This window comes from Rhincodon typus, chromosome 15 (genome assembly GCF_021869965.1).
Source record: "Rhincodon typus isolate 14 chromosome 15, sRhiTyp1.1, whole genome shotgun sequence".
NCBI lineage: Eukaryota > Metazoa > Chordata > Chondrichthyes > Orectolobiformes > Rhincodontidae > Rhincodon > Rhincodon typus.
In genome coordinates this window covers 20,336,646-20,357,473 of record NC_063346.1, presented here as the reverse complement: position 1 = coordinate 20,357,473, position 20,828 = coordinate 20,336,646, and the positions used below count along the sequence as shown (strand labels likewise).

Below are 20,828 nucleotides of genomic sequence, written 5' to 3'. Positions count from 1 at the left end.
TGATGCTGCTTGGCCTGCTGTGTTCATCCAGCCCTGCACCTTGTTGTTCAGGTACATAGTTCTTTTGAAATTTGCATCAGAGGTAGACAGGGTAGTTAAGAAGGCGTTTAGCACACTTGCCTTCATTATTGAGACCTCTGAGTATAGGAGTTGGGACGTCATGTTGAGGTTGTACTGGACATTGGTGAAACCTCTGGAGTACTATGTGCATTTCTGGTTGCCCTGTTATAGGAAAGATTATTATTAAATTAGAGAGGGTTCAGAAAAGATTTACCAGGATGTTGCTGGGAGTGGAGGATTTGAGTTATTAAGATAGGCTGGGACTTTTTTCACTGGAGTATAGGAGTTTGAGAGCTGACCTTTATGAAGGTTTATAACATCATGAAGGGCATAGATAAGGTGAATAGCAAGGGTCTTTTCCCTAGGTGGGGGAGTTCAAAACTAGGGGGCATATTTTTAAGGTGAGAAGAGAAAGTTTTAAAAAGGACATGAGGGCCACTTTTTTACACAGATGTTTACACAGTTCATGTGTGGAGTGAACTGCCAGAGGAAGTGGTAGATGCAGGTATATTTATAACATTTAAAATACATTTGGTTAAGTACTTGAATAGGCAAGGTTTGAAGTGATATAGGTCAAAAGCAGATAGGTGGGACTATTTTAGTGTGAGATTATGATCAGTGTGGACAAGTTGGACCAAAGGGTCTGTTTCCATGCTATATGACTCTGACTCTGAATATGTTATCTTTTAGATTATTTATTACAACAGGTGCTTTGTTAAAGCATACAAACTGCTTTGTTTCTAAGGGCAATGCCATAAGCCATTGAAATGTTCCTTTCTCTTTTGGTTTGGAGAGGAGGAGGGCACATTCAGGTTAAGGTAACACCCGTAAGTTAACTTACTGACACCATAAACTCTTGACATCAGCACTTGTATGATAAAAGCAATGATGTGCTGGCCCAATAAAAACAGTGCAGAAGTATGACTACCGTGGGCATTTATATATATTTAGCAGCATTGCACACAAACGATTGCTTTATGACATACCACCATAAGGTGGTTCAAGTCAAATTGTTATGCATTGAATAGTGAACTCAAAGATAGGATAGAATGGAACCAACATTCTGTTTATTATTTTCTAAAGGGTTGACACTTAGCTTAATTGATTACACTCAACAGTACACTTTTTCACAGCATGGATTTCCAAAACAAAGTACCTGCACAATAGTAATTTGTAAGTTGTTTGCCAACAGACATCATTTGCTAAAAGCCCTGTGTTTATTGATGATAGTGATAACATTGTTAAATATTAGCAATTGCAAACAGCATCAGCCAGTCACTGGTTGGAATGTTAAACACTATTAATCTACCATTCTAAAATTCTTAGGTGACCTTTGTCATGTGCTGGATCAAAGCCTATCAACATTGAGCTAAGTATTTTTTGTAGTTTGTGTATATAGTGCAAATTTTTATCCAAAACAAAGTTATTGTTCTGACCTAAATAGTGTGAAAACACTGTCTTACATGGTGTTTTTGGACACTTGGAAATTTGCTTTAGATTTGGAAGGTATTGATATAGCACCAAGTACTTTATCACTTAATAAAAGTATCTTTCAGTGGACACAGCATCCAAATTTGACTGAAACTGGGGGTGTGTGTTTGCGGTAGGGTGAAGGAAGATGTTGACGTCTGAGGAAAAGTTGACAAAATGAGCCTGTGTCCATTGAAGCTTAGAAGGACGAGAAGTGATTTTTTTTTGAAACAAGGAGAAACTTGACAAAAAAAACAAATAAAACCCCAATGAACTGTGAATGCTGGGAATTGGAAACAAAAACAGAAATTGTCAGAGAAACTCAGTAGGTCTGGCAGCATCTGTGGAGAGAAAGCAGGGTTAACATTTTGGGTCCAGTGACCCTTCTTCAAAACCGTAAATTTTTAAACTGTTTGTGAAGATGGATCACTGGACCCAAAACAAGAAGTTTGATGAGGCTGGCAGCAGTTGTGGAGAGGGAAGCAGTGTTAACGTTTTGAGTCTGGCATGACGTTCCTTAAGAACAGAGGGTAGATGCTGAAAAAGATGTTCCTCCTTTTAGAAATAGGAGATACAGAGGTCTCCAATTTAAGATGAAAATGAGGAGGATTTTGTTCTCTTTGAAAGTTGTGTATCTTTGGAACTCTTTTTCTTCCCCAAGAGTATGGTGGAGGAGGGTCATTGAATACTTTTAAGACAGAGGTAATAGATCTTTAACATAAGGGAGGCCATGGTTATTGTGGGGCAGGTGGGATTGTGGGGAGGCAATAGTCTAGTGGTATTATCGCTGGACTGTTAATCCAGAGACCCAGGTGATATTCTGGGGACCCAGGTTCAAATCTCGCCATGGCAGGTGGTGGAATTTGAATGGTGTACCTCAAGGATCTGTTTTGGGGCCACTGCTGTTTGTCATCTTTATAAATGACCTGGATGAGGGCGTAGAAGGATGGGTTAGTAAATTTTGCGGATGACACCAAAGTCGGTGGAGTTGTGGATAGTGCGGAAGGATGTTGCAGGTTACAGAGGGACATAGATAAGCTGCAGAGCTGGGCTGAGAGGTGGCAAATGGAGTTTAATGCGGAAAAGTGTGAGGTGATTCACTTTGGAAGGAGTAACAGGAATACAGAGTACTGGGCTAATGGTAAGATTCTTGGTAGTGTGGATGAGCAGAGAGATCTCGGTGTCCATGTGCATCGATCCTTGAAAGTTGCCACCCAGGTTGATAGGGTTGTTAAGAAGGCGTACGGTGTGTTAGGTTTTATTGGTAGAGGGATTGAGTTTCGGAGCCATGAGGTCATGTTGCAGCTGTACAAAACTCTGGTGCGGCCGCACTTGGAGTATTGCGTACAGTTCTGGTCACCGCATTATAGGAAGGATGTGGAAGCATTGGAAAGGGTGCAGAGGAGATTTAGCAGGATGTTGCCTGGTATGGAGGGAAGGTCTTATGAGGAAAGGCTGAGGGACTTCAGGCTGTTTTCGTTAGAGAGAAGAAGGTTAAGAGGTGACTTAATAGAGACATACAAGATGATCAGAGGATTAGATAGGGTGGACAGCGGGAGCCTTTTTCCTCGGATGGTGATGGCTAGCACAAGGGGACATAGCTTTAAATTGAGGGGTGATAGATATAGGACAGATGTCAGAAGTAGGTTCTTTACTCAGAGAGTAGTAAGGGCGTGGAATGCCCTGCCTGCAAAAATAGTAGACTCGCCAACTTTAAGGGCATTTAAATGGTCATTGGATAAACATATGGATGATAATGGAATAGTTTAGGTTAGATGGGCTTCAGATTGGTTTCACAGGTCAGCGCAATATCGAGGGCCAAAGGGCTGTAATGTTCTATGTTCTATGTTCAATAAATATCTGGAATTAAGAATCTAATGATTACCGTGAATCCATTGCCGATTGTTGGAAAAACCCATCTGGTTCACTAATGTCCTTTAGGGAAGGAAACTGCCATCTTACCTGGTCTGGCCTACATGTGACTCCAGACCCACAGCGATGTGGTTGACTTTTAACTGCCCTCTGGGCAATTAGGGATGGGCAATAAATGCTGCCTGGCCAGCGATGCCCTCATCCCATGAATGAATAAAGAAGAAAAAAATTGAAGCCGTGATCTAATTGAATGGTAGAACAGACTGGAGAAACTGACCAATTCCAACTATAAATTTGCATGCTGTTTGTATGTTTAGACACCAACCTTAATCACGTTGAACAAAAAATTTCATTTTCAGAACACTACTCAAACTGTCGAAATATTTTATGCCTGGATCTCCATTAATATATCTTGGGGTCGCACATAAAAGATTCCTCTAACATAGGTTTGGCATCAGTAATTAATAACTTTTCTTAAAAAAAAAACTATCATTTGGAATCACTTCCTAAAAAGGCCATAAAGCATTTTCAAAAGAAATGCTTACTCCAGTTCTTTTCTGTCTATCCTCCCCTAACATTAGTTACCGTAATAATTATTGAGCCTTCCCCAAGGAAATCTGGAATGTGTGCCCTTATGCTATTTAAAAAATAAAATAAACGGATATTGGCTCATTTCCCAGATACAGGGAATTATGCATAATGATTTGCTGTGAAGGAACAAAAATAAGAATATGCTTTTCTTCTTCCAATGTCTTCAAATAAATTTTAGTTTAGTTTTGAATATTTCCGGAAATGCTTTTCCTTTGTGAATGTGTCTGGTTGATAAGCAGATGAAGAACTGAGGTGAATGTAACTTCTTCAAGAGAGAAACTTTGGAACAAGGCTACTTCATGTGGCCCCCTCTCTGTTTGATGATATGGGGCAACGGGACTTGTGCTTGGGTAAACTCCCATTTACTAAACTTCCAATCTCAATTGTTCAGGCAGAGGAAGCAGAAGTTTAAAGCTGGAGGCAATTCAGCCAATAACACACCATCAGTGGTCTGACCCCGAAGAGGGATGAAGCAGCACTTGGGACTAGTTTGCCAAGCTATCTTCTGGTCAGTTATGGGGTTAGATTTTCAGTTTGGCGTTCGAAATTCCACACCTGTATCACTTCCTGAGCCCATGCCATGTTACTGCCACTGACTTCACAATTTTGATAGTGAAGTCCCTAATTATAAACGTATATATGAGCATACAACAACAAACAAGAGTAGGCCACTCAGCCCTTCGAGCCTGCTCTGCCATTCAATGACTTCATGCCTGGCCTGATGTTATGTTCAACTCTGCATTCCTACATATTCCCGAAAATCTTTCATCCCCTTGGTATTCAAGAGTCTATCTACCTCTGCCTTAGAAATGTTTAAAGAGTCTGCATCCACAGCCTTTTGAGGAAGGGAATTTCAAAGTCACTCAACCATGGTTAAGTTGGAGGAAATTCGTGAGTGCTTCCTGAAGATAGGAACTGCCTTCAGAGGGCAATTCCCACAGAGAGCATCAGCCATAACTGGGTTTGCTGTTGCCTTGCAGAATGGAGCAAGCAGGAGATCAGGAAGCCAACAGCCTTGTTGACTAAACAAATAGTAAATGCTCATTTATCTGAGTAATGGTAGTTAATCCACTTTTCTTAAGCAATAACAACCTTAGGAGACCACGAGCAGCCACCAGTATTTCACTTTTCCTTTTCTTCTCAAGTTCATAACTCAGCACAATGAACTGTGGCTTATGCTGTGTTCTTGATTTAGCTGTGCAAGTGTTTCCCAGAGCATGCGCTCTTCCTGTTCTTACCTTTTTGAAGCTTTCATTCTGTCTCTCACCAACTCATTATTAAGCTCTTCATTGACCTTACCAAGCAGTTAACTGCAGATATATGCATTGTCAGATGCCCTTCTCCAATCCTTCCCCTTCTTTTGAAAATGACAGTGTGCCATGGAGATGTGGGATGACTGTGCCAACTGACAGTGCTATTTTCAGAGCACACAGACAACTCGCCCCCTTGGGCAATGGAATTGTGTCCATTGTGTGTGTTTCAGAGAAATAGGGATTGTGTTTGAAAAAATCATTCCTCAAAGAATTTAACATTATACTCATTGTGAAATGGTCCCTGGGGATCACTTAAACATGGCATTGAATAACTGTTCCTTATTTATTGCGAGGCCAGCGTTGTAGTTGGGCTGCATATTTGAATTCCTTACTGATGGGTTGAGTGCATTTCCCTCTGTTTTTACTGCTGACGCAGAATGGGTTGGCTCTGTGGCAGTCATGTGGGTTTGCACATCTTGCTTACTGTTTGAGCCATCAATTTATGGAAGCCTCCATCATATCCTCATTGATGTATAAAGGGGCCAACCCTGAAATTGAGAATCTAGGATCTCGAGGTGTGAAATTCTGCAGACGTTTTCCCAGTTATAACTTTGAAAGCTCCCCAGAGATATGTTTTTCTTAGTGTGTGATTTTCATTGATGTATGTGATCCTTTTTATTTGACTGGAAAGCTTAAATGTATTAAACAGTGAATTCTGTGTACATATTATATTAAAGATTTGATTCGTAAGATAATTAAAACTAACTTATACACGTTACTGTGTGTTTAGAAATAGATTGTCTTGGTGCAGTGTTATTGTGTTACAGTCCAATGGAGTACTATCACTCAAACTTAAATAGTCTATGTGATTACATGTTTGTATTATATTTGATTTTATTGTGTGATTTAACATTTTTTCTTCTTCATTTCAGGCAGCCAACAGTTATCTGCGAGATCAGTGGTTTCATTCGTTGCAGTGGAAGGTATGTAGATGGACAAGTGCCTAAAAATTGCTGATGGGCATGTTTGTGTAAAAATTGACTTTTCAAAGCGGAATGGAGCCGGGCAATTTAGTATGAGTTTGAGAGCTGTCTACAGTAATGGCATTTAACATTCAAAACTTTGGGGCCTTGCATATTTATTCCAAAACTCTGTGCTACAGAAGAGAGAGAACCAGGTTCAATCCTTCAAACATATGCATGGTAAGTTGTTATTCATTGACAAATAATAACTCTCAAAACAGAGACAACATTGGTTGGTGTATTGACCAGAAACCATAGCAATGATGATTGGTTAAAGATTGCACTGTTGGCAGTGTCCCTAGAGCAGATAACTTGGCTGCTTCTTTGACAAAACCAAAAGTGATAAGTGAAAAGCAGAACGCTTTGATGCAAATATGCAAGCCAGACTTCCCCAGTTTTGGCAATCAGTTGGCTGTCATCTTATAGTGCGCACACCAAACTGATGCAAGTTCACTTCGGGAACGTGAAATGTTTTTTTTGCATAAGAAAACTTAAGGACAACAGCTTGGAATGGATAAATGTGAATCATTGATTTTAATTTGGAAATAAATGTGCCTCTCTTAAACATAATTTCATATTTACGCCCGAGAATTGTTATTGTGATCTGAAAGAATCTTCATCCATTTAGTTTTGCAATTCATCTAAGGTGACAAAAGGTGCTACTCCGAAGATGATGTGGGCTTTGTAACCCAGAATACATGAGATAGGCCATGCACAACAGAAGCAAGACTTTCATTATTATATAAAGGACACACAGTAACCAATGATTGTGATACAGAAAAATGACAGGTGAAATCCTTGTTAATTAACATACCAGTTCTAATATGTTGATGCATGTGTTTATTATTAATTATGACCTTCCTTGTAAATACAACTGGATGGAAATTCGATATATCTTTTTCTAAATGAACATGGATTAAAAGAAAATCAAGTCCTGCTATTTGTCACAGTTATTAGATCTTAAACTAGCAACAAAAATATTATCTCTGCAGTTCAGTTACTGTGCAAATTTAGCTTCATTGTTATTGGGTCTGATATACAAGACTGGTGAGCGTCAGGACTCACAACACCAAAGAATGTCATTCTCAATGCTGAGGAACTACCCAAGAAGTACTATTTCTATTTCCTCTCATGCTGTCCTCATGGCATTAAACCTTTTGAGTATTGGTACTTTATCGTGTCTGCATAAATACTAGCTTTCGGAGTCTTACTCCTTCTTCAGGTGTGGACCCCGAAACCTTGTGTTTTAAAATAAACCTGTTGGACCAGAACCTGGTGTTGTGTTATCTTTGACTTTGTCTACCCCAGTCCAACATCAGCACCTCCACATCATGCATGAATACTGCAAGTTTCCAATTATGTATCTTAGACTCTTGGCAGTTAGAGATTGATGGAAAATTGGAAAACCATGTTACAACAACATCCAATCCTGCCCTCAACATTCTTCTCACACTTCAACTCAGGAGTTTTTGATAAGGCATCTGGTAGGGAATTCTAGCTAAATTTTTTCCCCCTGAATCTAGAGATTCAGAGGTCAAATACAGTGAAATTAACAATACCCTAATTGAGGGACAAGTAACTTTGCAAGGGCCAGAGTGGAACTCTTGGAACATAGAGGTTTGTATGGTTTAGGAGCCAGTAGGGTTAATTTTGACTTTGTATGGTACAGTAAAATGAATGAGAGTCAGCCTACAGCTCAAATTACATCTCACTCTGTTAATATTTCCATTGACAATAATGGAAATAAAATTCAGGAGAGATGGAAAATAAGATAAGATATAGGAGCAGAAGCAGGCAATTTGGCCTATCGACTCAGCTGTGCTGTTTGGTCATGGCTGATATGTTTCTCAACATCATTCTCTTGTCTTCTGTCCAAAACCCTTGATCCCCTCATTAATTAGGAACCTTTCTATCTCTGTCTTAAAAGACGGTCAATGACTTGGCCTTCACAGCCTTCTGTGGCAATGAATTCCACAGATTCACCACCCTCTGAGGGAATTCTTCTTTAGCTCATTTCTAAAGGGTCATCCCATCATTCCTGAGGTCATGCCCTTGGGTCCTAGTCTCCTACTAGTGGAAATATCTTTTCCACATCCACCCTCTCCAGGCCTCTCAGTATTCTGTAAGTTTCATTCAGATTCCACCTCATCTTTCCAAACTCCATCAAGCAGAGATCCAGAATCCTCAACAGTTCCTCAAGACAAGCTGTTCATCCCCAGACTCAGTCTTGTGCATATCCTCTGAACCCCCTCCAACTACAGCACGTCCTTCCTTGGATACAAAGACCAAAACTGCTCTCAGTATTCCTAATATGGTCTGACCAGACTCTAACACAGCCTCAGCAATACATCTCTACTTTTGTATTCTAGTCCTTGCGAAATGAATGTTAACATTGTGTTTGCTTTCCTAACTGCCAACTGAACCTGCATGTTAACCTTAAGAGAACCCTGAACTAGGACTTCTAAATCCCGTTGCGCTTCAGATTTTCAAAGCCTTTCTCCATTCAGAAAATAGTCTGTGCCTCTATACTTCCTACCAAAGTGCACAGCCTCGCACTCTCGCACATTGTATTCCATCTGTCACTTCTTTACCCCCTTTCCTTGCCTGTCCAAGTGCTTTTGCAGCCTCCTGTTTCCTCATCACTGCCTGTTCCTCCACCTATCATTGTGTCATCTGCAAACTCAGTAACAATGTCCTCAGTTCCTTTGTCCAGATTGTTAATGTATAATGGGAATAGTTGTGGTTCCAACACTGACCCCTGTGGAACTCTACTAGTCACTGGCTGCCACCCTGATAAAGATCCTTTCTGCCCCACTCTGTCCTCTACCAGTCAGACAATCCTCTATCCATGCCAGTACCTTCTCCTTAACACCATGGGCTCTTCTCTCATTTAGCAAACTCCTGAAAGGCTTCTGGAAGTCCAAATAGATCACAACCACTGGCTCTCCTTTGTCTAACTTGTTCCTTGCCTCCTCAAAGAATTCTAATAGGTTTGTCAGGCATGATATTACCTTGATGAAGCTGTGCTGACTCCACCCTATTTCACCATGCACTTCCAGGTACTCCATGATCTCATCCTTAATGATGGACTCTCATATCTTACCAACAACTGGGATGCTGACTCGAAAGTGCCTTTTACACTAAGATCAGATCCCTTGATCTCAAAAACAAAGGGACAGAGAGTAAAACTGACAAAATCTATCAGCAATCTTCAATTTGTAACCATAGTTTTTCTGTTTTTCCTGGATTTCCTAGGTATATAGTGGATCAGGAGCATGATTTACTGCCACTCTGCTAAGCTTGTTTAACTTGGTAATCATAAATGCATTGGAGCTCAGCAGAAATGATTTTGCAAAGTAGTGAGAGAGAAGTTGGCCAGGCTCTTTTTTGTGGATCAACTTTAAACTGGAAATAACCAGTTCACTGGAGCATTCGCTAACATGGGTGCACTGGTGTCCAAATCAGCAGCTAATGAGTGCCCGAGACAGTTGTCCAAACTGGTCTAAGGTCACTTGAATGTGGTGTTTGGAAGACTAATGCCTTCTTTAAAGCCTCATCGCCAAATGTACTAGAAACTGAGCAGAAAATACATGTGACTGCGACCTAGCCCCTGGCCTCTGAAGGGATCGCTGGAGGCTACTGAAGAACATTTGGATTTCTTTATTCCCCTTAACTGTGGGGTGAAGAGCAGAATTGCCAGTCCTCATTTGGCCCTGTCTGTCTCCTGTCCAAGCACCACACACAGCTACATCGTGCTGCTGAACTTATCAGCGTTGAAACATTAAACCCAGAAAGTGCTTAATTCAAGCATTACATATTGGGACACATTACTGTCTCACTTAACTTACAGGTTATTACATTTAAAATGTCCCTCATTTAATTTCATTTCTCATCACTTCTAGCTGTAATTTCAAAACTCAAACTAACTGCTGCTCAATTTATATTAAATAGTGGCCAAATGATTGTCCCTTAAGATTGAGATTGCAATGTGTATTGAAGCCATGAACATTAACAAAAATATCATTTTTACACTGTTGCTGCAGCAATTGATGAAAACAATTCCCTTTTGATGGAAACATATGAATTAGGGTCCTATCTCAGGAGATCAGGAAGACACGCCCCTCACATTTCTGTCCATCCATAAAGCAAGTTTCTCTAATTTTGGTTAGGGCTGCTTTAAAATGCATTCTGTCTGTGGTTTGTCTAAATGTGTGGATCTCCTTTCATGGAAATGTCAGTGTTCTAAGTGAGATGCAAGTAAATATACTGTAGGAAGCTCCTACAACTATCAAAGCAGCCAGCTTTTAAAGCAAAGAATAAACACTGCATCCTTGCATCTCATAAATTATCTTGTTGTGCATGACATTTTATTAATAGGCTTGGGCATTGCACCTGAGCCTGTTGATGTGGCTTGTCTCAAGAGATACCAAGCAGTGTGTATCCTAGGTACTTCAGGAGCAAATTAAACATCTCTTATCCTCTTTGTTTGGTCTGTCTACACTCTGCTTTTCATAGGCGGTTGACACAGAATTTCCATTCTCATTCTAAGGATCAAAGGAACCAAGTGCTCAAAGGCATTTGAGTATGTTGCTTGGCACATAAAGTTGTACCATCCCTTTTTCTTTCTTTGTGTCTGTATTTCTGAAATATATCAGAGGCTCTGCAGGTAACATGGGATAGGAGATGTTAGAGGGCTGGATTTGAATTGGTTCTTGACTATGAATTCAAAGGCACTCTTCTGCCTGTAAAGTCCTAGGAAATGTGGAATAAAAAATATAAGTATCAGGAGAGTAATGTTGCTTGCAGGTACAGGTATTCTCCTTCAAAAATTGAAGGACTCCTGACTCTAATGGACTTCTAATATTCTGCCAGCAATGAAGATTTCTTCATCCTGAGTTGCTGTCTGTACAGCAGCATGGAATAAGTAGCACAGGTTGCATAATCTTCCTTACCCGGCAAACTTCATGGTAAGTTCTCCTCATTGGTCTTATACTGAGAAGTGTCAGGGGGTCAGTTAGTTGGTTTGTGATGTAGAGTTAAGCCAACAGCATGGGTTCAAATCCTGCACTGGCTGAGGTAACTATGAATGCCTCTCCTTCTCAACCTCTCCCCCTTACCTGAGCCATGGTGATCCTCAGGTTAAACCATCACCAGTTGTCAATCTTTAATGAGAGAGCATTATTTCTTCTGAATTCCTCATTTGGTTTGGGGTTACTGTCCTGTATCAATTGTCTTTAATTTTGCTGTGCCCCATACTCCCTCTGTGTCTACTTGAACAAAACCATTCATCATTTTACAGACTTCTTTTGGGTCATCTGTACAACCCTTTTTCCCCGAAGACATCCGGCCTATTCGCTCTTTAACTAATGAGTATAGTATAATCTCACAGTTCTTTGTCATTTTATTTTGCATTCTCTCCTGTGTCTCTATGTCCTTTCTATAATATGGTGACCAGAACTTTACGTGATGTCTAATTGTGGTCCACCAAGTTTGGCCTAAATTTTTAGGGCCGGTTCTCTACTTTGAAATACTATCCCTATGGAAGTAAAGCCTTCTACTCAGTTTTTAATTTAGGTCCTTAATCCTGAGACTTATTGTTGCACTGCACCTATCCAGGTAAGTGGCGAGTATTCCATCACAGTTCTGGTATCTGAATGTCTTGAAACTAATTGACCCTGGTGATTTTTAACAGGATCTTTAAGAAAAATTATCTAAGATCATAACAAAATCTCCAGGGGACTGCTGAATGGAAGTTTTGCATTATTACACTGACTCCCTGAGCATTCTCCTGGTCTTTAGCAAGAATTATGATGAGAAACCCGTTGACAGTCTACAGAGGATTAGGGTCACCTTTTTGGTGCAATTTTTTAAATACCTACATCTCTATATCAGGTCTGAGCATTTAATTGTTAATGCATTTCTTTATTTATTTCCCCGTCTGCTTTGCTAAGCACAGTCCATTTACTAAATACTTGTTGGCTCATAATAACAGCAATTCAGGAAAATAAGCAACGCAAAGAGAAATATTCACAAAGTATGTAAGTCATCTTGAAAGAATAGACTTCCAATGTGGAGATATTTGAGACTGGATTTTAAGGCTGCAGAATCAGCAGGATCTTCAATCTGTGCTCCTGTGTTGTGTGACTCCAACTTGGGCTATGGCTAGAGTGCTGTAGGTGGAATCAGTAACTTTTATTTCTTTCCCTCACGTAGTGGCAAGGTTCCTTCTTACTATCCAGTTACCCCTTGCTGGAAAGTGTATTTAAATAGATGCCGAGTGGAAATAGGATCAGGCTCAACTTTGGCTACATGCTCAGTTAGTCCACAGGCATGACCTGTCCATGCTTATGTGAGAAGAATTGCTACTTTGGTGAGGTACAGCAGTGTTGTTAATTCATGTGGTTATGCACTTGGATCTGAAGTTTTAAATGTGTGAGAAAACTTTTGTTTTCTAATTTGCTGTGACAAGTAAATATATCTTCCTACAAAATGTTGACAGTTTGCAAGATACATGCCAGCACAATGCTCAAAGGCTCTCCTGTTGTAACACAGGCATTGCTGTTTCTTGGAAGGTCTGGTGAAATGCCAAAGGGTTCTCCCTTCCTTTGAGATTCAAGCAAATGTTTGGCTGCGGAATGGAGGAAGAATGATTTCTGCTTTGTACCTTTACTGCACTAAGCCAAGAATGCCTTGGCTGGACTGTAAACTGGACTATAACACTGAATAATAGACTAGCAAAGAGCAGAAATACCTTGAAAGACGGACTACAATTTATAATTGGAAGGGAAAGAAATATTAAGCATGGTTTATTTTGTGAAACTTGATAGAAAAGTTTCCGGACCTTCTGCTAATGAGATGTGAGAGCTGGGAAGCAAAAAGGTTGTTTGAAACTATCCCAAGAGAAAGTTAACTTGAAAGTAAAAATCTTGCATTCTGAATTTGAAGAGTTTCTGGCAACCATTCTGACAGCTTGAGTTTTGTCACAATGTACTGAGGTAGTCTCTGAATATCAGAGTAAATCTGTACGTGAAATGAGTCAAATTGTCTGCTCCTTGTGAAATGCTTGAATGTTTTTGCAAAATAGCTGCTTGTAGCCAATATTAACCACAAAAGTGGCAGCCTGTTCAAAATAAATAGAAGGGGACATTAGACGGAAGGAAGCATTTTTCCAACATGGAGGACACTACACATCAATTTTTCAGCTTTGGTAATGGGGTCAAGTCTGGTGTAACGTGATGGCCTTGTTCAGATTAATAATGTGCAGACCATGATAGATGTCCATGAGACAAACTTTGCACATCTGCTAAGTAAAAACCGAAAGAACTGCGGATGCTGTGTTTCAGGAACAAAAACAGAAGTTGTTGGAAAAGCTCAGCCTTCTGAGGAAGGGTCGCCGCACCCGAAACATTAACTCTGATCTTTTTCTTCACAGATACTACCAGACCTGCTGAGCTTTTCCAGCAACTTCTGTTTTTGCACATCTGCTGGTGCTTAGAATCCAAACCTTTCTTGGGCCTTGAAAGGATAGATATGTGGCACAGAAATTTTCTTTCCCCTTTTGTCCCTTCTAATGGACAAATTCAAATAAAAAGGGGAAAGGATTGTATGGATTTAATGCCATTATTCCAGAACCTATTTGCAAACCTTACTCTGTCAGCTGTGGATTCTCACATAGGCATAGATCCAGAACCCAAAACTGCTACCAACTCAGCATCAGATTGCAGTGTTATCATTGAATGCTAGTTCAGAAGGCAGAAGAACATCACTGGAAAACAAAAGGGACTAGTTCTCTGAGGCTGGGTCACAGGAGGAGCACAGATGGTGGTTTACTTCACAGCTTATTAGGTTATACCTGGTCTTAGGAGTGCTTAATGCTGATAAGATTTAATTTCTTAGCACTGCCAGCCCTCATATTAATGAGGATAAAGTTCACTCAAAAGAAGTCAAACGCAAAACAAATAGAAAAACACATTTATCTTTGGAAAACTAGTTTGTAGTATTTAAACACTACTTTGTAATCTGGACAAAAGAAAATGAAGCTACCCTTATTTGATGCAAGCTAAGGCAGGTACACCTTGTCTCCTCCAGAGAATCTGCTGCCCATAGCTGCGCTTTGTATCAGGATAATTTGCCTAGATCCTTTTTGTAGAACTTAAGCCACCATAAATTGCATATTTAAAAATATCTGAAACCAACTGCTTTCGAGCAAAGCTTACAAAATGCAATATTTCATTGAGAAGTTTTTGCAGCCCACACAATCCCATTCAAGGCTAAAGAGATAGGAATGCCACAGAATGTGAATATTATCTATATCGTGAGATATACCTGCGTTTGGAACTTTTTGTTAAAACTTGGTACTTTCTGTAACAGTGTGTTTGACATCATCAAACCGCACAATAATATGTAGTTGCAACTTTTCTAAGTTATCTTTAACAAAATTGCAATTGCTTCCATATATGAATCTTAGAGTACAGATTAAAGCTGGTATTTTCTACACCATTAGGCTTCTGATCTGACGCAATACTTTAAATGCTTTAAAGATATAGTCCAAACTATCTGTGTTTCAAAGACAGTTTGTTTTACCAAAAAGAAAACAGAATGCAGCATTCAGAGATAAGATGGTGGAACTCCACTGGCTCAGTAAAATAGAATTATTGCAAATTTGCTTCACTGTTGCCCTCCATATCAATGTCAGACACCCCAGTTCAGATGTAACATTTTGGATAAAGCTCTGTTTGCATTGTCATATTGTGCTTCCGTTGTGCTCTGCTCTATTGTGAAATACTCACCACTTCATTTCACCCAAATACCTGTCGTGTGAAAGCAATCCCTGTAAATGCCACATTTTGCACCAATATGAATGCGTGTATGTCTAAACTTTCCCATTCAGGACTTTAAATTAATCACTTTTATAACGTGCAATGCTTTCCATTTGGACTTAGACTAATTCTTTTCATAAAATAAAATGGCTTTACTTAAAAAGTACTCTTAGATCGAATCTCTTTTTGTGAACATTTCAGGATAATTTGATGCAGCGTGAAGTCAGGGTTCAGAGCAAAGCATTTGCCTTCTACATATCTATATTTAGGGCGTTTGGAACAGGGGGTGGTCATATGAAGTCACCTGAAAGGAGTTATAATGCACTCATTATATTTGGTCATTTTTTTACTTCTCTTATTTAATTGGAATAGCTCAATGCTCATGTATTTACTGAGTGATTCAACAGCTGCATCAATTTACAATGATGGTAGTGTGTGCTGTCTACATGGTGCAATGCAGCAACTTTCCAAGCCCCCTTCAACAGTATATTAGGAACATATAACTTTTTTAACATCTAGAAGGACAATGGGTGTAGCTGCATGGAATATTATCACCTCTAAGTTTCTGTCCATCGTCCTGACTTGAAACTATATTGCTGCTCCTTCACTGTCCCTGTGTCAAAATCCTGGAATTATCAGCATTGTGGGTGTACCTACACCAGTGGGGCTGCAGCATGTCATCATTTTTCAAGGGTCATTGGAGATGGCTGACAAATGTTTTCCTAAGGATAATGTTCACATCCCATGAGGGAAAGGTTCCATCATCCACAAATTGGCCTTTGACTGATTGGTAACAGAGTGGAGCCCCACATGGGGTCTGTGCAGGACTGCAACCTTTTACAATTCACATCAATGACTTAGATGAGCAGAGCAAAGAAATGTTGGCTAAATTTGCAGATGACACCAAGATAGGTAGAAATGTATGCTGTGAAGAAACCATGAGGAAACTGCAGACCTATATAGATAGGTTGAATAAGTGGGTAAAAATCTGGTTGATGGAAAACAATGTGGGAAGATGTGAACTTGTTCACTTTGGAAGGAAGAATAAAAAAGCACAGTTAAATGGAGGATGACTGCAGAATTCCAAGGTACAGAGGCATTTGACGTCCTGGTGATGAGTCTCAAAAAGGTTGTATGCAGGCACACAGTCAAGAAGAGTACGGAATGCTGTCCTTTGTTACGAGAGGAATTGAATGTAAAAGTAAGGATGTCATGCTTCTGTTGTACAGAACATTGGTGAGACCACGTCTTGAACACCGTGCACTTTTGAGCTCCCTGTTGAAGCAAGATGTGGATGCATTGGAGATGGTTCAGAGGAGGTTTACTAGATTGAAAATGAGCAGATTGTCTTCTGAGGAAACATTTGACAGGCTGAATTTTTTTTTCTCATTGGCAAACAAAGGCATGAGATAGCGTGGGTCCTACTACAGGAACACAAAAGGATCTTGATGCTGAAGTCCCAAATGAAAGATAGCCTTGTTGGATGCAGTTAATGATACTAAAGGAAAAAAAGGTCTTTAAGGGAACAGTCCAAGTCAGAAGAGTCAGCTAAGAAGATTTTCAGACAGCACATCATTCCAAACAGCAGACATTGGAGAAAAAGCATACAACCCTATCTCATAAGACACAAACACATGAAAGATCATATGTGTAAGTGTATGGATAGTGGGACTAGCTAAAATAACAAACAGTTGCTAATGTATGAAAATAGTACTTGTATAAAGTTAGAAATTTGGGTAACTAAAAATGTACATGATAATGCATGTTTTTTTTGTACCAAAAGCAAAATGTTTGGATTGAAATACAATCATGCACACATGTCAGTGTAGTTCTCTATGACCTCGACCATGTGGCTGTAGCAGATGAGATGTCTGAGTATATTTCAGTAAAGTCCTCATTGTTAACAATTCTGTATTTGTACACTTGAAATAGCAGCAGATGATAGAACTCCAAACCAGAATTGTGAAAGAGGGAGGCTTGTCCAAGATGATTTTTGGTCTGTTATTGATAAACAGTCCTCACAAAACAACAAGAGCTAGGAATTGGGCCATGCTTGACTTCTGGCATGAACCTAATGGTGTTTAGGTACCACCAAGGTGAATCCATTATGCTAGAAGACCATGCAAACATGTTCCTATTGCATCATCATGCTGGTGAATACCAGCCATGCTCCAAGATAAAGGGGAACTGGTGATAGAATGACCTATGGAACACAGGGAGGGGAAGGAAGTGGCAAAAGTGGGTGATGCTGTGCACAACAGAGGCTTTAGTTTTATTACTGAGCCAAGGAGGGTAAACTGCTCACTGAAGCAAAGAATATGGCAGAGATACAAAATTAATGCTTTGCTTCTGTCTTTACCAAATTAGAAAGTGGTGACAATAGCCCAGTTGAAAATGTGGGCATTGAGCAACTGAGCAGTGTAGTGATAGATGAAGAAGAGGCGCTAAAACAACTAGCAGCACTCCAGGTAGAGAAGTTGCCAGGCCCTGATGGGATGCCTTTTATATTGCTGAGAGAGGTGAGGAAGAAAGTCGTGGAACCACTGACAGAAACTTTCCAGATCTCTCTGAACACAGGATTAGTTGGGGGGACTGGAGGATTGCAAATCTGACATTGTTGTTTAAGAAAGGGCAAAGGATAACCCAAGAAACTATACATGTCAGCTTGATATCAACACTGGGAAAACTGATGGATGCCGTAATACAGGAAAAGATAAATATACACAGAGAAAAATATGCAATGTTGACTGTTAGTATTAACTTTGTCGGGGGAAGGTCACATGACAAATTTAATTCAGTTCTTTGAGGTGACACAGGCAGTAGATGAGGGTGCTGTTGTCAATGTTGTATATTTGGACTTTCAGAAGCATTTGAAATGGCATGGCGGATTGGTTAGCAAATTAAAAATGATTGGAATTGATGAGTCCCTGACAGCATGGATTAGAGGCTGGCTGAAAGATAAGAAATAGAGGGGGCATATAGATGGTCATTTCTGACACTGAACACAAGATAAAAGTGGTGTTCCCCAGGGATCAGTATTGGGACCCTTGCTATTTTCTGATTTCAATAAATGATTTGGAGATGGGTGTTGAGGCTGAATCTCTAATTTTGTGGATGCTACCAGACTAGGGAGAACAGTGAATTGTGACGATGACGTTAAGCGACTTCAGAGAGACATTGACGATTTGGCCTAATGGGCAGACACCTGGCTGATGAATTTCAATGCAGAAAAAATGAGGTAATGCGTTTTGGTAGAAGAAACATAGAGGGTCAATAGTACAACTTTGGGAGTTCAGGAACAGACAAACTTGCGTTCAACTGCATAATTCTCTGAAAGTGTTATAACATTAGTTATAAATAGAGACATAGAGTATAAAAGCAAGGAAGTGGTGCTACATCTCTAAATTGTTGTTCAGACCAAATTTGGAATATTGTGTTCAGTTCTGGGCATCTTATTTAAAGTAGAATGTTATAGCCCTGGAGGGAGTGCAAAAAAGATTTACTGGGATGATACCAGGAATGAGGGATTTTAGATACAAGGAAAGATTAGAGAAATTGGAGCAGAGAAGATTAAGAGGTGACATTATCGAGGAGTTCAAATTGTGAACAATTTTGACAGGGTAAAGAAGGATATTCTATTTTCACTGGTTGGTATGTCAGTGATTAGGGGTCACAGTTTCAAGGTTTTCAGCAAGAAAACTAGGAGTGAGATGAGGAGAAACTTCTTTACTCAGAGTTGTTAGGATTTGGAATGCACTACCTGGCAGAGTGACGGAGGCAGATTCCATGCAAGACTTCAAAACAGAACTGGATGTATATTTGAAAGTGAATTTAGACAGCTTCAGAGATAGAAATCGAAAGAACTGCAGATGCTGTAAATCAGGAACAAAAACAAAGTTGCTGGAAAAGCTCAGCAGGTCTGGCAGCATCTGTGAAGGAGAAAACAGAGTTAACGTTTCAGGTCCGGTGACCCTTCCTCAGAACTGATGGTGGCTGGGAAAACGTCAGTTTATACACAGAAAATAGGGAGGTGGGTGGGGTAGGGAGTAAACGATAGGATAGAGCCCAAAAAGAGAGAAAGACAGTTGCACAGACAAAGGAGTTGCCAACAATCAGACTTAGGAGAGTGAACAGTTGTTAATGGGGACTGTTAGTGACTAACAACAGGGGCTGTGTAATGGCAGGCTATGTGGTAACAAGGCCTGGTGTGTGGGGTGGGTGGCTGGGACATGGGAGAGTTTAGGCCCTAAAATTATTGAGCTCAATATTGAGTGTGGAGGGCTATAGGGTCCCCAAGCAGAAAATGAGATGTTGTTCCTCCAGCCTGTGTTGGGCTTCACTGGAACACTGCAGCAAGCCAGAGACAGAGATGTTGGCCAGGGAGCAGGGTGGTGTGTTGAAGTGGCAGGCAACAGGAGATAGGGCTGGAGGATGGGACTAACTGGATAACTCTTTCAGAGCCAGTTTAGATATGATGGGCTAAATGGCCCTCTTCTGTATTGTAAAATACTATGATTCTAGTTCGTGTTAATATTGCTAGTTTAATTTATGTGTGCTTGGGAAAATGGAACCGATTTTATAAAGGGCTTGAAGTAGGCTTTAGGACCTTGAATTAGCATAGTCAGTGGGCCTTATGCCAGTTTCAGGCAAACACCCTGAGTGATTATGGGGAACTTTGACCGTTTATAGTCTGCATATCCAGTACAAACTGAGAATGTGAGTCTTGTTAGACCCTTCAGCTTTAGTCCTTTACCTTGAAAGCCAATGCTACGGATCCAATTTCAATGTCCACATATCCACATAATCCTCAAATTATCACAAGAACCATGTGTTCATTTTTCACTGTAGTTCCTCATTTCATGTTTTACCTATGAAAACACAATGTTGGCCGATAGCATTCATCGGCTGTTGTCTGTGGTTGTGTACAAGCAGATTAGACAAAAAAAATCAAAAGGACAACTGCATTGTTAGTAAGTTTGGGGAAGGTTATTAATATTCTACTTGGCTCTCATTTGTAAGTATTGAAGCAAGGAACAATGTTACCTATTTGACACAAAGCAAGTCATTTTTAGAAATTGTTAATTGGAAAGAAGCTACTGGGGATGTTCCAAACTTCCTGGAACGAGCTCCAATAAATCACTCCATGAACAGCTCAAAGTCCAAGATGACCTAGCTAATCAAAGTTTTAACAAGATCACTAGGAAGGTTTATACATCTGTAAGATAGAAGCTATTCAAAGCTGGAAAATTTACTGTATTATTTCAAGGAATTGAGATGGAACTTGCAATCAGTTTGGTATATCAGCTACTTTCAGTGCTGCTTGAAAACCTATGTCAACAAAATCAAACTGCTGGAGAAACACAGCAGGTCTGGCAGCATCTGTGGAGTGAAAAACAGTTAACATTTTGTGTAAGGGTCATTGGACGCCTGTGTTGTAGTCTTTATGTAGACTGAGCTGACTTTTTTTTTAGCTGAATTTTAGAGTGTGCAATTCAGTGTTATTTTCTATTCCAATAAAATGAAAAGCCCAGTGTCACCACATTGCTGCTCACCAAACAAGCAATGTTTTAAGGTTTAGTAGCTCCTTTGCTGCCATTTCTTTAATTGTAATATGCATATTTAACTGTTCAGCTTGGAAGCGAGCAAGATTTGTCGCAGGAGAGCTCTTTGCGAACATTGAACACTGTGCAGTTAGAGTTAAATGAAGTGGGGTGGGTGAGGCTTGAACGGGGGAAAATACT

General features: G+C 40.0%; 1 protein-coding gene across 1 annotated transcript in view; it reads left to right on the top strand.

The window, feature by feature from the left end:
- The first annotated feature begins 2,260 nt into the window (after positions 1 to 2,260).
- LOC109911124 (c-Maf inducing protein) overlaps positions 2,261 to 20,828 on the top strand; it is a 102,004-nt gene continuing 83,436 nt past the window's right edge. The window contains exons 1-3 of the mRNA XM_048605962.1: positions 2,261 to 2,278; positions 4,457 to 4,501; positions 6,179 to 6,229. Coding sequence (XP_048461919.1) covers positions 2,261 to 2,278; positions 4,457 to 4,501; positions 6,179 to 6,229 — 114 coding nt within the window. The remainder of the gene's footprint in view (positions 2,279 to 4,456; positions 4,502 to 6,178; positions 6,230 to 20,828) is intronic.